The sequence below is a fragment of the Alosa alosa genome, chromosome 8 (assembly GCF_017589495.1).
Source record: "Alosa alosa isolate M-15738 ecotype Scorff River chromosome 8, AALO_Geno_1.1, whole genome shotgun sequence".
Lineage (NCBI taxonomy): Eukaryota > Metazoa > Chordata > Actinopteri > Clupeiformes > Clupeidae > Alosa > Alosa alosa.
In genome coordinates this window covers 16,425,997-16,444,030 of record NC_063196.1, presented here as the reverse complement: position 1 = coordinate 16,444,030, position 18,034 = coordinate 16,425,997, and the positions used below count along the sequence as shown (strand labels likewise).

The window sequence follows — 18,034 nt, the reverse complement described above, 5'->3', positions numbered from 1 at the left end:
GCAACATTGCCAGCGCTGAGGCACTGCTGACAGGCACGGCAAAACTGCACACGCCTGAGTGACAGGCCAACAGCTCTGAGAATAGACCAAAAACACCCTTTAAGTCGGCCAAAAATAGAGTTAGGGGAGCAGGGGGGTTGTTGGTTAGAGTCTTTCTGTGTGGCTTTTTTGTTGTTGTTTGTAAAGTTGGGCCCTCACAGTCATCTGAACTTTCTTGAATGGAACCGCCTGACATTTGTGAGCTTATTAAGTTTATCACCTCAAAATAGGAAAAAAGTTCCTATTAATGCTCATTTTTCAAGCTTGTTTTAAGTAAATAACAACGAGATGGAAAGGTTAATTTAGGTTAAGTGATATTTTTACAGTAGGCAGTTTTTCAAACTACAACTATTAAAAACAAGAAATTCTAGGGGGCTTTGATAGACCAACTTATCTTTTATAGCGATAAACCATGCCAGTCAACGCCTCGTTAATTGCTTGCTTTAAGTTGAGCCTGCTGTGCACAGTATGTGGGCTCAGTGTATGTGCCTAAGGATGAGATTTTTTCATAAAACCCACCCACACGACCGAAGGTCAATTCCGATAAGCCAGTTGATAAAGGCCTCTTTTGCAGTGTGCAAGCCTTCATTTAGGACCCTCTCCAGAGCAAGACCCAGAGAAAATGAACATGTGTGGGACAAGTGGGATATAAGTATTATTGTGTGCTAAACCTTGACAGTACTGTACGTAGACCTGGATCTTCACTTTTGAAAGTGAACAACAATCTGTGATCACCAGGGCAACAGGGAAGTGTAAAAGGCATTCCACAAGGTCACTGAGTGGCCTGTGGTTATTTTGAAGCATCCCTCACTGCTGTCAGGTTTGTTCATGATAGAACTTTAATCCAAATGGTTCCTTTACACACTCCCAACACACACATACACAAATGCATTTGGCCTAAAGAAGATCAGGAGATGGGAGAGTCAGAGCAGTGAAATGTGTTTACTGTCAGTCAAGCAGTGAAGTCATTCCAAGACAATCTAAGCCATGTGCCATGGGAAACAATCTGCCGAGAGAAAAAAAATCCCATAACAGGAATACACATTTTTAAGATTGAGACATACTACTGGGTTGTAATAATGTCCAGACAGCTTATAGCATGGCAATATGCTTTGCTTTTTTTTAGTACAGGTCAAGGTCAAACTTTTGCATCTTCCTTTTGTGTGATGTGTGTGAATCAAAACTGGCCACAACTCTAAATTCTTCCTCTAGTAGGACCAGCTGCGTGGAATACTCAGAAGCATACCCGACACAAACAAACTAGCCCACTGAAGAACTTACCACCATTTCCAATTTAAAGACCCATAAATCTCCAGTCTTCTCAATTTCTCCACTGAATGACACCGAAACACAATCAATTTCTTGAGGCTTTGAAATCCTTACCGAACCAAATCGCACACCTTTCATGTACTGACTGAAGCAGATTTAATAAGCAAAAGTAAATCCTCTAAAATGGCTTCTTTCGAGTTGTTGTGCTCTTTTGTTTAGTACACATTATGGGACATGGCACATAGGTTAATGTCTTCTGCTCCTTGCTTCTCCTGTAATTATGCGCTGCCCAATAAAACTCATCTTAATGAAGCACTGAAATCCATTCTTGCCATCCCCATAAATGTCAATGGATAGATTATTTACCCAGGATGATTCACTCTCTCGCTCACTATCTGTGTGTGTGTGTGTGTGTGTGTGTGTGTGTGTGTGTGTGTGTGTGTGTGTGTGCACGCGCGAGTATGTGTGTCAAGTCAACAGAACTAAAAACAGACATTAATAAACTCTTACTAAAACGCAAACAACTTCAGCAGTCAAGAAATACCTTTCCATCCCCTCACAGTAAACCAATAGAAAATCATAACTCTATCCTCAAATATTGACTTTAATTGAATACTAATAGCCAGTAGGCCATTACCCACCACAGAGCCAGCTATAAATTTAAATTCTGATTTGGAACTAGCCTAAAAATAATCCCAGTGTTGTCCTCAGACTCAATAAAGCAATGCCAGTGATTGCACTGTGCACTCCGGCCATCGTTCAGCAGTGAGCTAATGACTAACGGGACTGCATTGCCCAAACAGGGCAGAAATGCAGCCAAGCTGCCAGGCCCGTAATGACGGCAATTCTCCATCCGAGCGCGGCCAAGGCGCCGCACACAGACTGACTGTCATTATTCAGATACCCACTCCAGTTGGGCTGCGGGGGTGGAGGGGGGCTCACGGGATAACGAGAGGGAAATGAGCGCACCGATGTCACAGCCGATAACGATACGCTTGCACACATCAGCGCCGGGCAGCAGTGGCAGCAGCCGCCACAGACTCATTTGCTTCCACAGTGACAGCGTCCGACGCGGCCGCAGGGGGAAAACGCACCCGACTGAAGCATAAATAGGATTCAATTTTACAGTGCGGTGATGGTGCAAGGCAAGCAGTCACTCTTTCACAGGACCCACACACACACACACACACACAAAACAACAAAAAGACTAGGCGATGCTTGACTGCACACTGTGAGACGAAGGAATGGCATCTTGCACACAATACCCGGGCAATATTGTGACTTAGCCAGGAAAAGTTATTTATTTTGAATGATCACACCTGTAGTCTTCGAGCTAAGGCTTATGTTCCCAACCACATCCCTTAGGCGAGGCCTAGCAGGGCCAAGACGTAAATCTGTACTGGCACTCCATAGCGCTTAGCCACCACCACATGAAGGCTATCTTATGTAGGCTAGTGAGGACCTTACACTCAGCAGCGTCGGTGACAAATGTGCGGACCCAATCACGTCAGTATTTCTTTCCCGGCTCACTGTCACAAGACGGCACTTTTGAAATATGCACCAGTGACATTTGTTTGATGAGGATATCACTTGGCGCGCCGGCATTAGCCGCGGACGCTAGTTTCTTCTGGAGAGCTGTACTCTGTGCACGCGGTTCAAGGATGAGACGTCGCAGTGATTCCATCAAGCTGCTGACAGCGCAGACGTTGGTGACTGATGGGCTAGCAGTCATTAGCATGGGGGAATAGCTGTCGGGGCACTTTTCCGTGTCAAGCTTCAATCGCTAATTAAACACAGCCATATGATTTATGAAGGCATGGACGCACGCACCCACCCCCCCACACACACATGAGCGTACATGTGGGCGGCGCGCGTGCACACACACACACACACACACACATATGTTTAGGCACACTCACAAACAAACTGGCATACAGAAACATCCATGACAAGCCATGTGCATGTATTCACACTCTCTCACACAAATTTCCATTTATAGAAGAGTTAGCCCATTTACCTGAATAGAATTGCATTTGCCAAACAAAATGGCAAGATCTAAGTCTATTTAAACAATAAGAGATGAAGACTGTGTTAGGAAGGTGATCTTCTGTATAAAGCTTCAAATTAGTATCCATCTTCTGGCATATTTCATAATTTGTTTTGTCCCTCCTTGTCTCCCCTCTAGATCGTGATATATTTAATCCAGTGAGCTCCAAATGACATGGTCATTAATTCTAGACTGACCTCGAGTTGGCCTTTTGTCTTATATGTCAAGCATGTATTAATGAGGGAGATGTACTTGCATTTCAGATTCCAAGAAAGGGAGAACAAGTGTGAGGCGGACATGCTGACAGAACTGTCCACACGGGTCCACTAAGGATGTGAACTTTGACCTGCGGACACCATAACTCAGCCGAAGACAAACTCCTGTGAATCACGTTGCAAGGGGGGACTTCTTGGAGAGGTCACATCGACAGAATCATATGTGATCATACAATAGGAATAGCCTTGGGAGGGGAGAGTAATGGATTTTACACTAGAAAAAAATACATTATACAGCTTTGTCACTGTGAAGTGTGAACCCAAAGTAATTGCAGTGACCCCCACTCCCCAGTATCCTTGTGCACCTTCATACACACCCTCCCCACACTTTACATTCTCTCTTGCTTCCACACACACACACACACACACACAGAGTGAGAGAGAGAGAGAGAGAGACATACTGTACAAGCCAAGAGCTGAAATCCTGTAGGGACCCCATTCTGTCTAAAGCACACTATTATACTAATGAAGAGTCTCCCTAGATTTGAACAATTTACTGCTGTGGGTCAACAACGAGACATTACAACCTATCTGCGCTGATCTCAGATCTGTGTTTTGTATGGAGCCATGACCCCTGCCAGTCGCACAGGCTCCATGGGTTACCTCAAAGGAAAGGAAGAAATAAAGGATAGTGCAAGTGAATGAAAAAAAGAATCAATGAAAATCTGTTCACAGACAAAAGAAGTATTTTTTCCAAGCAGACATGGCACTTCTGTCAGAGCTCTACTGTCATTAACCTGCTGCTCCCTTCTGGTTAAATGCAGACGCTCACAAAAAGATACATTCAGAGCTAAATTATAGAAGAGAGGAACAAATCTTCAAGTCTTTTGTGAGGTTTAAACCTTCTTTTTGTTCAGAAAAACATACACATTTGTAGAAAGCAATAAAAGAGCATACGTCGGGCCCAGTCGACTGACAAACGGCCACCAGACTTCAGAACTCTCGTTCTGAAGCTTAAAAAAGTTCACTGCAGTAAGTTCCTCGCCACAAAGTTCATGTTAAGGTGAAGAGGAGAGGCAGAGGCCTTGTCAGCCGGTCAGATGGAGGTGTGTGACCATTAATAACTTCCACCTGAAGTCTGGATCTTCTTATTCACTCCAAAGTCGCTCTGACATCCACGATACACACCATGCAAAACATCTCCAGATGACACAGAGAGGAGCCTGCAGCTCTGCAAGCCAGCTTTGGGTAGGTGAGATCCCCTGAGAGTGAATTCCATGTCGGAGTTGGAATTGGAGTCATGGCTGAGACATGCATGCGATCATGGCACGTGCACACATACAATGTGCCGTGCAAGCCCAGGTCCCGAACAAATACAGGCCCAACCCTCCACATGCATGAAGTGCACACATGCGGTGGAACCCATGGAGAATTTTCATAGCTGAGGAATAATCTGGCATGCCTTTTGAAACCATATGGACCTTATGGACTTATGGGGCATAAAGCTGTGTATACACGACAAGCATTTTGTATGAGCATACATACAGAGACACACACATGCACATGCAGTGGCATACGCACAGACACACAAACACACACACACACATGGCCATGCACGCACACACACACACATGCACACACATACACAGATGGAGATGCAGACATGATGAAGATGAGCAAACCATCTGTCTTACCTGCTTTAAGTCCAGAGTGATGGTTACGTAATGGTAGTCCATACCATTCTTGATGCTGGGGCTCTGCCACCATCTGTTTGTCCCATCAATGGCATACTCAATGGGATGCCGCTCTGAGATATAAAGAACACGGTGAAATTACCAAATTGCTTAAGCGCTCTAATGCTGACCGAAGGGTCCTATCTGAAAAGGAATGGTTTCTCTCCCCCACAGCCATAGGAGCCGTGTGAGTGTATTGTGCCTATAGGTTTGGCAGCACCACTGATACCAGCGGGATGATATGAAATGAGATGGGTTTAACTGAGATCTCTACTGAGAAGCTAATGCCACAAGTCATATTAATTGAAATATAAACTGTTCATTTATATTATACTATTTATAATTTACCATATCATTTGTTTACCTTTGTTTTTATTCATTTTGTTTATTCTGAAAAGAAAGGCCTGATAAGCAAGCAATTTCACTGAAACACATTTAAAAATGTAGCTAAGGCACAGGTAAAAGGTCCATCTAAAAATGAGTTAACACCAAGATTCACCATCACAATGTTGAAGTTCATTGTGACCAGATCATTATGTGACCAGATTGTTAATTACATTTAATTTCCTCAATCAGGGAAAGAAAATTAAACCCAAGCTCTTAATTATTCATTTTTCTCTAATTCATGAGAGGAAAATTCATTTTCATTTGAACTATTCCCTGCTGCGGAATAGTCAAGTCTTCTCTTGTTCTATCATTTTCTTCACTCTCTCCCAAAGATGACTCTTTCAATTAGAAATTATGCTAATTATCTCACCTTCCCTCCCCCACACTTTTGTCAAAGGGCATTACTGTGCCACGACAACAGTGGGAAACATGACTCACATCACGACTTTGCAGCGCAGACGAGAACAAAAACATCTAATGTGCATCTTAATCCGCCTTTGGTGCCCGTGCGAGAGTATAAAATGCCAAGACATTTGTAACAGCTTTTAGCTGATGGCTCAAAAACAGATGAGAGTGCAGATGTTTCAGTTGGGGTCTCCAAAGAGAGATGTTTCCCCAATGAGAGATTTAACAAAAGAACTGGCACATCACAAGCCAATGAATGGGTTTAGACACACAACTCAATGATATTAAATAATAATAAAAAAAGAAATATAAACAGAAAGCAACATGATTTAAAGTAGATAGTCTAAGCAGAAAAGTGCAATGTGGCCACATAATTATACATCTCTCTTTCTCTCTCTCCCTTTTTCTCTCTCTCTTTATCTCTCCCTTTTTCTCCCTCTTTCTCTCTCTCACACACACACAAACTCTCTCTCTTTGCTGTCGTTCCTCCTTTCATTCTATCCCTTTCCCATTGTCTGATTAGCATCCAAGGTGTGGACAGGTGTCATTTGCTCCCATCTGTTGTCCATCTGTCAATCTGCACGCTGCCTATCAGTGGACTGGTGCCGACAGAACAAATAGGAGTCATGCCTATCCATCTATCAGCTTCTTTGATTCTTTGTTTTGTCCTCCAAAAAAATGGCTGCCCAAGATAGTGGTGTGTGTGCTCTTGGAAATGGAAATAATGGACAATTGTGGCCCCAATGTGCATGATAAGGGATTCATAGATGAACAGTGTCCATAGAGAGAGAGAGAGAGAGAGAGAGAGAGAGAGAGAGAGAGAGAGGAGGGCCAAAGGGGCTGTGAGGGCCAGCTCAGCACATCCTCAAATCAGGCCGACAGACAGCAGGCTGCCAGATACAGATTGATTTTGGAGCACACGACCTTAACAGGGTAGCAGCATGGCAGCCTTTCATAATGAGGTAGCAAACGCATCCACACTGGCTCTCTGCAAAAAGGTTCTAGGTTCTTTTTTTTTTTTTTTTTTGGGGCTTTATCCACAAAAGGAGAGACGGCTACGCATGACTCCTATTTATTCTGTATATCACCGTTTTTCTATGTATTTGTGTGTGTCTGTGTGTGTGAAAGAGAGACACAGAGAGAGTGTGAGTGTGTGTGTGTGTGTGTGTGTGTGTGTGTGTGTGTGTGTGTGTGTGTGTGTGTGTGTGTGTGATTGTGTGTGTGTGTGTGTTGCTGCTGCAGACGCTCACCGAAGGCTCTGTCACTCCTGTGGTTACATATACGACATTGTGGGTTTCTGACAGGCTGGCCCGGGACATGCTCCACCAGTTTGCAGTACATCTCTGGCCCCTCCTGCCCGCACGTGGCGTTCGATGTGATGTCTGCCATCGAGGCCAGGTTTAACACCGCCGGAAACAAACCTGAGAACGACAAAAGCAAAAAGTCTCTCCATTAGAACCACATGTGATAGCTTATTTCAAATGCCATTATAGCAATGCCCGTTGTTTTACTTGCTGAATGGCAGCTATAATACATTTATTCTTGCAATAGTGATCACTTCGAATAACTCCAATATCACTCCGAAGTAGATAGCACGTGAAACAGTACACAAAACTTTATGAAATGTACATTAAATATAAAAATATTTTTAAAAGCTAGTGTACAGTACGTATCTGCAATACTTCTCCTGGAAAGTCAGGGCTACTAACCATCTCACAGAGCACTCTTCCTGTTTATAGGTAATTTATTAATATGTCATGAAATGTTTATGAATGTCCAATTTGTCAGAGAGTGTTTCAATTGGTAAAAAAGGACTGATGATGTGATATTTATGATTCACATGGTCTTTATTTGACATTTGCCATCAATATTTTGAAAACTTGATTCAAACTGTCTGCAATTGTAAACTGTTCAACAATTCACTCTTCTCCACTACGACTTACAGGAAAAGAATTGTTACTTGGCAGGAACGGCAACAGATAGTGTGAATATCACCTATTGATAAACTCATATATTCATTTCAGGGACACAAACATATACATAATCCACACAAAAAAGTAAAGTAGACATCCAGTCTAGTGTTTTTGGGAGAAAAATCTCCAAAATGTTGATTCAAATTTGCTTTTGTGTACCAGTCATGAAACCAAAACATGTACACCCACACATACCCAGAGAGACAGACAGACACACACAGAGACACACAGACACAGCTGTTTCAGATTTTGGTTTCCATGAAAGTCATATAACACCATAACAACAGCCATTCTGTGGCACTTAAGAGAGAATGCAAATCAGTTAGCAAAGCCGTGAAGGAGAGGAGAGGAGTGGGAGTCTGTGCAAACCCGTGTGTGTGTGTGTGTGTGTGTGTGTGTGTGTGTGTGTGTGTGTGTGTGTGTGTGTGTGTGTGTGTGTGTGTGTGTGTGTGTGTGTGTGTGTGTGTGTGTGTGTGTGTGTGTGTGAGTGAGAGTATGGGGGTAGGTATGCGCCCATGTTTTGTGAAGGAACCGTGGGTCCCCTTAGCTTCGCCGCTGTGTGGGAACAGTGGATGTGAATCAAAGACCAAGCCCATGGCTCCGAAATGACTCCCAGCTGTTCCCCCAGATGTCCACGGCAAATGTACTGTGAAGAACATCTGAAAAGGCAAAGGGAAAGCAACAAAAAGCAAGACTGCAGAAAGTAAAGTTCTCTCTCTTTTCCGTTCCCTCTCCCATCTCTTTATCTCTCTCTCTTTCTCTCTCGCCTCTGTAAATGCATACTTTAACTTCCTGACTGAAAAACTGAAGATTCTTCAATGTTAAAAGCAGCTCTGTCCTACTAAGTAGGGAATAACTGCTAAGATGGGTCTGCCAATTCAGTTTAAATGTAATGCCATTCATGAACACTGTCCAGTTCCATTTGTCTGAGAAGGTTCTTAGTCTCCTTGGTGGGAATTGCTTTCCAGCCGTTTGAGTCCAAAACTTGAGTCCTGAGTGGCCAGAGTAATGTTTCGGTGCGGGAAGATAAAAGTAATTCCGACTGATGGAAGAGAGCAATTGCTGCTCTCAGAGGAACAAGCATCACTGAAAAATCTTAACCAGATAATGCCAGATGATTTTAAATGGAGGAGATTAAGAGGGCCAATGCAGAGAAATAACACAAGGCTCGCAGTTGCTCAAGTAGTTGAGGCTGTTACTCAAGTGAACCGAACCATGAAGACTTCCTAAATCCACAGGAAGGACCTTTATCCCTTATGACAATCTTCTGTGAAAACACTGGACTAATTTACAAAATCCTCAGCATTTGTTTCCTTGTATTGTCATGTTTATTCGAGTAGCTTCATTGGTGTAGCCGGCCGCTGCTCTGTTATGCTGACATCTCTGATCCGAGTTTCATAAAGACTGACCTCTCTGTTTCTTTCCTGGTTATTTCCCTGAGTTGCACAGCTTTTTCTTCTCTTCTATTTGCCTCCATACAAAATCAACTGGACAGGCAACCCAGAGAGGAGAGGCCACGGGGCATAAGCCTTTCATTATGTGAGATGTCTCTCTCTCTATCCTGCTCTCTCTCTCTCTCATGCTCTCTCTCTCTATCATGCTCTCGCTCTCTCTCCTGCTCTCTCTCTCTCTCTACCATGCGCTCTCTCTCTCTCTACCATGCTCTCTCTCTCTCTATCCTGCTCTCTCTCTCTCTCTATCATGCTCTCTCTCTCTCTGAGAAGTGCAGTATGGATGGCAATGCTTCATTCATTCCTCTCTGTGTGCCTCTCTCCCGTGTCAGATCAATACCACTGTTGATGCGGGGCCCATTTATATGGTACCTTGTGCTGATACCTCATTCAGGTTGACAAAAGTAATTATTGTTTCATGCCGCCTCTGCTCTGCTCTGCGCTGCTTCGTCCAGCCAGTCACGTTGTCTGCAGTCATCATTTCGGTGGTGTTCTGTTCCCATAAGGAGTCCAGTCCTGCACTGGCACGTCAACTTACGACTGCCCATCTCTCTCTCTCTCTCTCTCTCTCTCTCTCTCTCTGTCTTGTTTCTCTCTGTTTCTCTCTCTTCCTGTCTCCCTCAGTGTTCTTTCCTGTGCATTCAAAATGAAGGTCAGAATGGCAAACAGACATGGCGTGTCTGTCTCTCCAGAAAGCTTTCATTTATGGAGGGGAAGGTGAACAGTGTTCCAACAAAAGAGTGATATGAATGCCTTGGTCACTTGCCTTGATTCAATAACATCTCAGAGAATGGTTTTCTCCGGAAAAGAAATATCAGAGCATCCGAGAGCCTCATAACTTTACCACAGGCCAGACAGTGACCTCCACTCATTCTCATGGTGCCAGAACAACCAAAAACTGAACATGATGGCACCTCCTTTTTAAAATCCTAAAAGCTGTAGATAGACCTTTGTTACTACGATTTGTTTCTGGAATTGTTCAGTTGCAAGTTTCTATTTGCCGTAGTAGTTTCTCTGTGGCAGTCTCTGTGCAGTTGGACCATGTAATCCAGTTGACATGTGATGCCTGGCACTCCTGCAGCCCCATATCATCACACTCCCATCCTCCACTGCTACGTGTTATGCAATGTCTCTTGCACTATCTGACCTCTCACAGAATCTCACATTTTCAACCCATAGAGAACCCCTATGCCAAGTCTGAAGCTTGCCCATCTGTTTCTCAAAGCTGCAGGGTTGCTGTGTTGTCATTTTGTCAAGAGGACGACCACTGTGGTTCTCATTCTATGCCTCCTGATCATTGGTTGTAGCCTGGCCCCACCCATACTAGATCTCCTTTCAGGGAGATACTAGTCTGGAACACAATAGTTCACTAGCGTTTCCCTCTGACAAAAAAAATGTCAGGCCAATCAGCGACGGGAGGGGATGACGAAACCCAAACTGCTTGTGATAAACTGTAGTAGCAACGCTAGCAAACATCAAAAATTGCAATTGGAAAAATGCAGAAATGTATTTACATTATTACATTACATTACATTTGGCTGACGCATTTTTAACCAAAGCGACTAACAACATGGTAAACAGTTTAAGTTTTAAAGCAATTCTCTCAACAATAATATTTACAGCAAAGGTAGGCCCACATACATTGTTTCCTGACTGCTTCCCAACTGTTTAATGTCAGTTTGTGAAGTTTAGGCAAAGCAGGAAGTAAAATTAGGAATCTCTGATCAATGTGATTGGTTAGGCTGGACCAATGATTTCAAAGTTAACGTTATGTCTACACCCATCACCATGCTAGTTTGTAATCCAGTCATGAGTGACCAGACTGTAATCACTATGTGAATGAGTCTTGCTTTTTGTCAGGCTTCACTGGTAGTGCAACTGTGTTTCACGTGGTCATCAGTAATACACTACATGTATTCATTTAGCAGAGACTTTTATCCAAATCTGCTTACATGTGTATATATGAAGAGTTTGGTTCCAAAAAGCTATATGTCCATTTTAAAAAAACATTAATAAGTCATGTTATTTAATTGTGTATTTCAAGTAATATCAATAAAATGAAATTAAATGAAATGGAGGATATAGCATTTTGGAACCAAACTCTTCATATATACTGTATACTGTAATTATATTACAAGGGCCATTGTCCCCGGAGCCAGTTTGCCTTGCATAACGGTGGAAGATGGATATTGAACCCACAACTTTTCAGGCTACTGCATGCTAGCCCCACTCCTTAGCCACAATGCTACCACCACCCCTTGTATCCTTTCCAACTTTCAAATCCTACGATGATGGTGATCATGATGCAGACATTCAGATCGACACAGCCCATAGGACCACAACTGAGAAAGTTTTGGTATTCCTACATGTAATTGTATAACCCTGTTCATGCAATTAGGCTAAATGAAAAGTTCAGTCGTACTGAGTTTTCAGTGATCACAGGATTTCTAACTTATGCTCACTTCTGTTATGTATTGTCGATGTCAATATCATCAACATATATTCCCAGCACGTCCAAAATATTGAAGACAAACAAACAAAACAGAGCTAAACACACACACACACACACACACACACACACACACACACACACACACACACACACACACCCTTCCATGCTCCAGGCACATTTCATCAGTAAAATTATACTGTCGATTCCCATAAAACATAAAAGTGCCGTCCTTGAGGGATGCCTGCACATTTACACACACAGTTAACCCCAGTCGCTTGATGCCTTCCGAGGGGTCACACTGGAGGGAATTGATTGATATGGCAGCATTTATTTTTCATCTCGCTGGTATTCATCAAAGTCAGCCAGCCCGCTATGAGCGGTGTGTTATCTGCACTCAATGCCAGAACTGTGAGACTGGACACTCAATCACTTCGGCCCGACAGGTCACAGAGTCTCACGATGTCTGCAACTGGGCGTGTGTGACAGAGTGTGTGCATGTGTGTGTGTGTGTGTGTGTGTGTGTGTGTGTGTGTGTGAGAGTGTGTATTTGTGTGTATGTGTGTGTGCTTGTGTCCATCTCATAGGTCATCCCACTGGGGATCAATGTGCGCTTTACACCTGAGCTTCATCCCCACTGGGGAAGGTTAGACAACCACAGACCGAGGCGGAACTTGCCAAGACAGTCCGGCCATTATCTCTGAGACTGAGGCATAAACCCTTACAGCCCCCTACTGCTAATGCATAATGTTGTGGTTCCACACTGTCAACCTTTATTTCCCTCCACCATACATTATTCAAACAGAAAATTAGACAGCCGGGACATGCAACAGGAAGCGGATAAAGCAGCACCTATGGTTTAATACCCACACAGAGGATAAATAATAAATGACAGAGGTTTATACTCCTGTATTGTAGCATGGGATGGGGCACAGGTAGGGGCACAAAGTGATGGGTTTTTCTTTAGTGTAGCTCCCTTGGGAAACACAAGAACCTGCCGTGGGCTACCTGGCTATTACACCTGTATGTAAGGGATGAATCCTCTGATATCTTTGACAAATTCTGTTCGATTTTGAGGGCAATTAAGACCATGACCCAGTTGATGACACAGCCGATTCTTTTCTAAAAACAAATGATCAGGATATATTCTGTTCTACGTCACATATACACATAAATATCACATTCTGTCAAATATTTCTTGAGATATGTGTGACTGTGGCTTCTGGTTATAACATGGATCTACTACCTGTACACATGCATGACTAACTACGTATACTAATACACGCAACTCTAATTCTCTAGTTATTACTGTATTAACAGTGTCTGGTGATGTCTACCCCAGAAATCCTAACAGATCTTGCTAAGTGTGCCCTGAGGCAACCGCAGGATTGTCCCTCCTTGCCCACCTACCCTCCAGGGCCTTTTGCTTGCCGTAATGTGCAAATAGCAATGTGTTAAAAAAAAAGTGTAATTACAACGAAAGCCTATGCTGTTAAAAGTGTAATGACATACTCACACACACACACACACACACACACACACACACACACACACACACACACACACACACTCACACACACTCACACATCTACCCGGGTGTGAGGCTTTGCCCCGTCTTGTTTCTATTCCCTCACCCCTGTCTCGGCGGATCCTGGGCCATAATGAGAAATGACGCCTGTTCGTCATGTGCCACGACAAGCAATTATGAACCTGTTAAGTCCAGTGTAATGCAATCGGGGCGGCGTGGGGGAGGCCTGCCACGGCTGACAAGAACCCTTTTAAAGACACAACACACGGTCGCCCCTAGTAACTACATGTGTGCAGAGAGAGCCACTCAGAAAATGAATGACTTCCTTAATAGAGGATAATTGCACTTGGATGAGATTTTTTTCTCTGTCTTTCTTCCTGTTCTTCTCTCCTGTCTTTCTCCTTCTCTCCCTCCCCCTTTCTTTCTCTCTCTCTCCCCTCTTCTCTTCTTCTCCGCTTCTCATTTTGCAATCAATCCTTCATTAGGATGTTAAAAAGCAGGGTGGGTTTTGGCTATCTGTTGCTTTTGGACTTGGGTTCAGAGACACACTTCCAGTAATAAAGGAGGGGGAAGCATGTCGGCTCCTTCCAGAACCTCCCACGGCACAGGATGTTTAAACAGTCTTATTCGCTTCCTGTGTGTCCCCAAACTGTCTGGCATCACACTCAGAGATTTCTAGAGGACCGTCGTAATCAGAGAACAATCATGCCCATTATATTCACACTAAGAGAATAGTCAGATAAAACAACATGAAAACAAAATGACAAGAGATGAGTAATCAATCATAAGTGAGAAAAATCAATGCTTTGTCCTAGTTGTGATGCTTCTAGACCTCTATGGGAGTCTCATTAATGGTTGAGGGTATTATATTATGTGGTCAGATGAGAAAATAAATAAATAACCAGATAGATAAATAAATTAATAAATAAAAGCCCCCCTTGGTTGTGATTTATGAGGCTGTGTTGAAAGCTCATCATGCTTTAAGTGTGCTGGTTGGCCATTAGCGTGTAATGATCCATCTTTTTATTTTAGGACCAGGGATAAACACCAGACTCTCACCCACAGGAGGAGCAAACTTGGACATTTTTGTGAGGCCAAATCATAAGTCTGAGACTGAGATGGATCAATTTCAGATTAGATTTCTTTCCCCCTGCCTAAATATCTTTTTTAACACCATTATTTTAAGACTACCATAAAAGACAGGTCGTTATAAGCCCACATTTCAAACCCATTCCTATCCCCCTGACTATCAAACCACAACCTCTTCGCTTCAGATATTTCATCATGTTCTATGCCATGTGTTCTCTCTCCTCTCCCTCCCAAACTGAGTGAATAAAAAAAACAACATGGTTGAAACAAGCCCCCCTTATGAAATAAATAAATCAGCCAGGCTGGGAAAGGGAACCAAGTTTGTCTGTCCCACATCTCTAACACCCACCACCCCCAAAACACGCACACACACACACATCTTTGCAGATCAGCAGCTCTGTTAAGCTTCTGCTGCCCCTGCCCCCAACACCCACATACACCACCACATCACTGCCCAACTCCCACCCCCACCGTGATACCCCTCCTCTGTGATACCCCTCCTCTATGATACCCCTTCTCTGTGATACCTATCTTCTGAGCCTTCAGTCAGCATTTGATTTCCTGCCAAGAACAAAGCGCAGCCACCTGATCTGGGCTCCATCAAAGTCAAGGTTGTGCCTTAACACAATCTGAACATCAATCGACACCTCGGCGAGGCTAGTAAATAAACAGTTGTACCTCTCGGCGCCGCAACACGGTAAATGAATGGCAACCGATCTGCGCTGACAAAAGATTGGGATATCAGACTACTACCGAGGTGAAAAGTAAAGTCTCTTTGATCAACTTTTAAAAGATAAGCGGTGAAAGTTCTCCTTAGAAGGTAGCACGTGGTTTTGTTTTTAAAAATCTCTGTATGAGCTTTCATGTGGGTATGTTGTTCTGCGTGCATGTGTTCGGGTCAGTTGAGCGTGGATGTTAAAAAATCTGCCTTATGTGTAGTAAAAAAAAAAGAAAATGTGCAACATCTGCATACCTCTGGCAAACTCTGCAAAAAGCATTCCCTTTCCCTCCGTTAAGAAGTAGAGCTATAGTTATTTCTCCTACATCACTACTACTTAAACTCTGCTTGTGCAACAACACATACAGATGTTTTGAACAATGTGTGAATGACCTGTGTCAGACCCAACAAAACAAAAGTAAACAATGGAAGTGAGACAAAATTGCAGAAGTTTACGAGGCTATCGCAAAGCATCCGAGACCCAGACATAATATTTTCCAGCAGGGGATCACTGGCCAACCTCAGACTTGTAAACAGGAAAGCAATGAGTATAAAACTTAATTCTTGAAAAACACAAGCCACACACAAACTGTCTAGACAGGGCTTTTGGAGGAAGACTTTTTTTCACTGATTGTATCTAAACAAATAAGCAAATTACACACACACACACACACACACACACACACACACACACACACTCTCACAAAACTGGATACAAACACATGCACACGTGTTCTAAACACAGACATATCCACACATACCTACACATATTTTAAACAAACAAAACTCCAGTCGAACACATACCCATATGCACTTAACACAAACATATTATGTGTGTATAGTACACACACACACACACCCACACACACACGCACGCACGCACACACACACACGTTTTATTTGCCTTAACTCTAAACAAGGATTTTATGGAAAAACACAGATGTCACTCCATATAGCCAACAACTCGACGTGCAGCTGCATTCAAGATGCAGCCAACGATTACCAGCCAAGAAAATATTCATAACCTCTGTAAGTGCAGCTTTTAATCAATACTCCCCTACAAACTGAGCAAAATAGTACAATGACATTGCTTAGGTTATGTCATATTTCATATTTATTTATAATGAAAATGGGTTTGTCATCCTGAAATGGACCCTTTATTTGTCTTACCAAACAGCCACTGGGTTGACAATGTGATAGAAACTCACTTTCATATTATTTCAATCGGTAAGCCGGCGGTGAGAAAGCATGGTGGGTTATTTATGCGGAGACATAAATAAGTGTTTGGAGTGCCAGGCAAATAAAGAATTCCATTTGATCAATCCATATCAAAATTACAAAAGCAGACATCCATGTGAAGTAGGCTTATTCACTTATAATATTCTCTGAATTGAATGCTCCACTCACAAACTCAAAATTCACTCACACTGCTTATCAATTTTCAGTCAACATGTTTTTCTCCTCTGACCAGATTCAGCATAAAGCAGGCTGTCTTTCCTCAGCAGACCTGCACGTATGGGTGCGAGGTCGGGGTCTAATACATTCACTGCTAAATTAAAGATGCTTTCATGAATTCAGAATTTTTGGGAAAGAAAACAGACTGTATAACAGACGAATACACCCAAGGCTTAATGGCCAATCTCCTAGTAAGAATTGATGAGTGGTGTGCGTGTGTGTGTGAGAGAGAGAGAGAGAGAGAGAGAGAGAGAGAGACAGTGAGCAATGAGTGTGTGTGTGTGTGTGTGTGTGTGTGTGTGTGTGTGTGTGTGTGTGTGTGTGTGTGTGTGTGTGTAAAATATCAACAGGGACACACTAAAACCAAGAGAAGATCTCCCATCTATTCCCCTCAGTTTCTTTCCCATGGGAATACAGTTGTAAATGCATTTCCCAAACAACAGCTAACTGTGTGCAACAGTCCCTCTGAAAAAGTAGATACATCTGCTTTCTACAGAGGAGGCAACAGTTAAAAAAAGCAAGCAAATGCCGTTTGTGACAGAAGTTCCAGGGAAACTAAGTCAATGTGCATTATGGGTAACCTCCTCCTTCTTTACAAAATCGGCTTCCTTGGTGGCTCCCCCCACCACCACCAATCCCCCTTCCTCTCCCGGCACGTCCAAGGCCAACGCAAACGCTCCTTGTCGCTGTTATGTGTTTATAGAGGGAAGCTGGGATATTTCCCTCACAGCGGATTTATGCCAAACGGAAGACTTGAGATGTAAAGATTCTGTGAAAGATTCTGTGACTTCAGATGTAAAGATGTTCAGTGATACATTACTGGTGCTAATGTTTCTTTCAACAGGAAGTCGGTCATCTTGACTGAGGTTTCAATAGAAACACCACTAAAATCTGTTCTGTATATCATGTAGTCTATTTCAAATAGACTGAAACTATTTAAATGGAAAGAAACATGTCAGACTCTTAATTACACATTACTCTGCATTACACAAAAACTTGTATTCAAAGGCAAATGATCCAGGAACAGATTGTTTCCGTAGATAGCCCAATGTTTCTAATGCAAAACATCTGCTTTGATATTGTGTTTCATTGCAGAGACGGATGAATGTGATTCATGTTTTAATGGTGCAAGGTGTAAAACACACACACATCCACACACACACACACACACACACACACACACACACACACACACACACACACACACACACTAAAACTCATTCATTACCTCTTTGATGGTCCACAAAGATACACAAAGATATGTGCACAAAGATGT

At 43.0% G+C, this 18,034-nt stretch overlaps 1 protein-coding gene across 10 annotated transcripts in view; it reads right to left on the bottom strand.

The window, feature by feature from the left end:
- Nucleotides 1-18,034, bottom strand: part of lama2 (laminin, alpha 2) — a 153,165-nt gene that overhangs the window by 125,636 nt on the left and 9,495 nt on the right. For all 10 annotated transcript variants that reach the window (XR_007194299.1, XM_048250074.1, XM_048250077.1 and 7 more), the window contains exons 2-3: nt 7,346-7,516; nt 5,265-5,377 (exon numbers count right to left, since the gene is read on the bottom strand). Coding sequence is in view for 9 of the 10 variants with exons in the window: in XM_048250074.1 (XP_048106031.1) it covers nt 5,265-5,377; nt 7,346-7,516 (284 nt within the window). In the remaining variant the exon portion in view is untranslated. The remainder of the gene's footprint in view (nt 1-5,264; nt 5,378-7,345; nt 7,517-18,034) is intronic.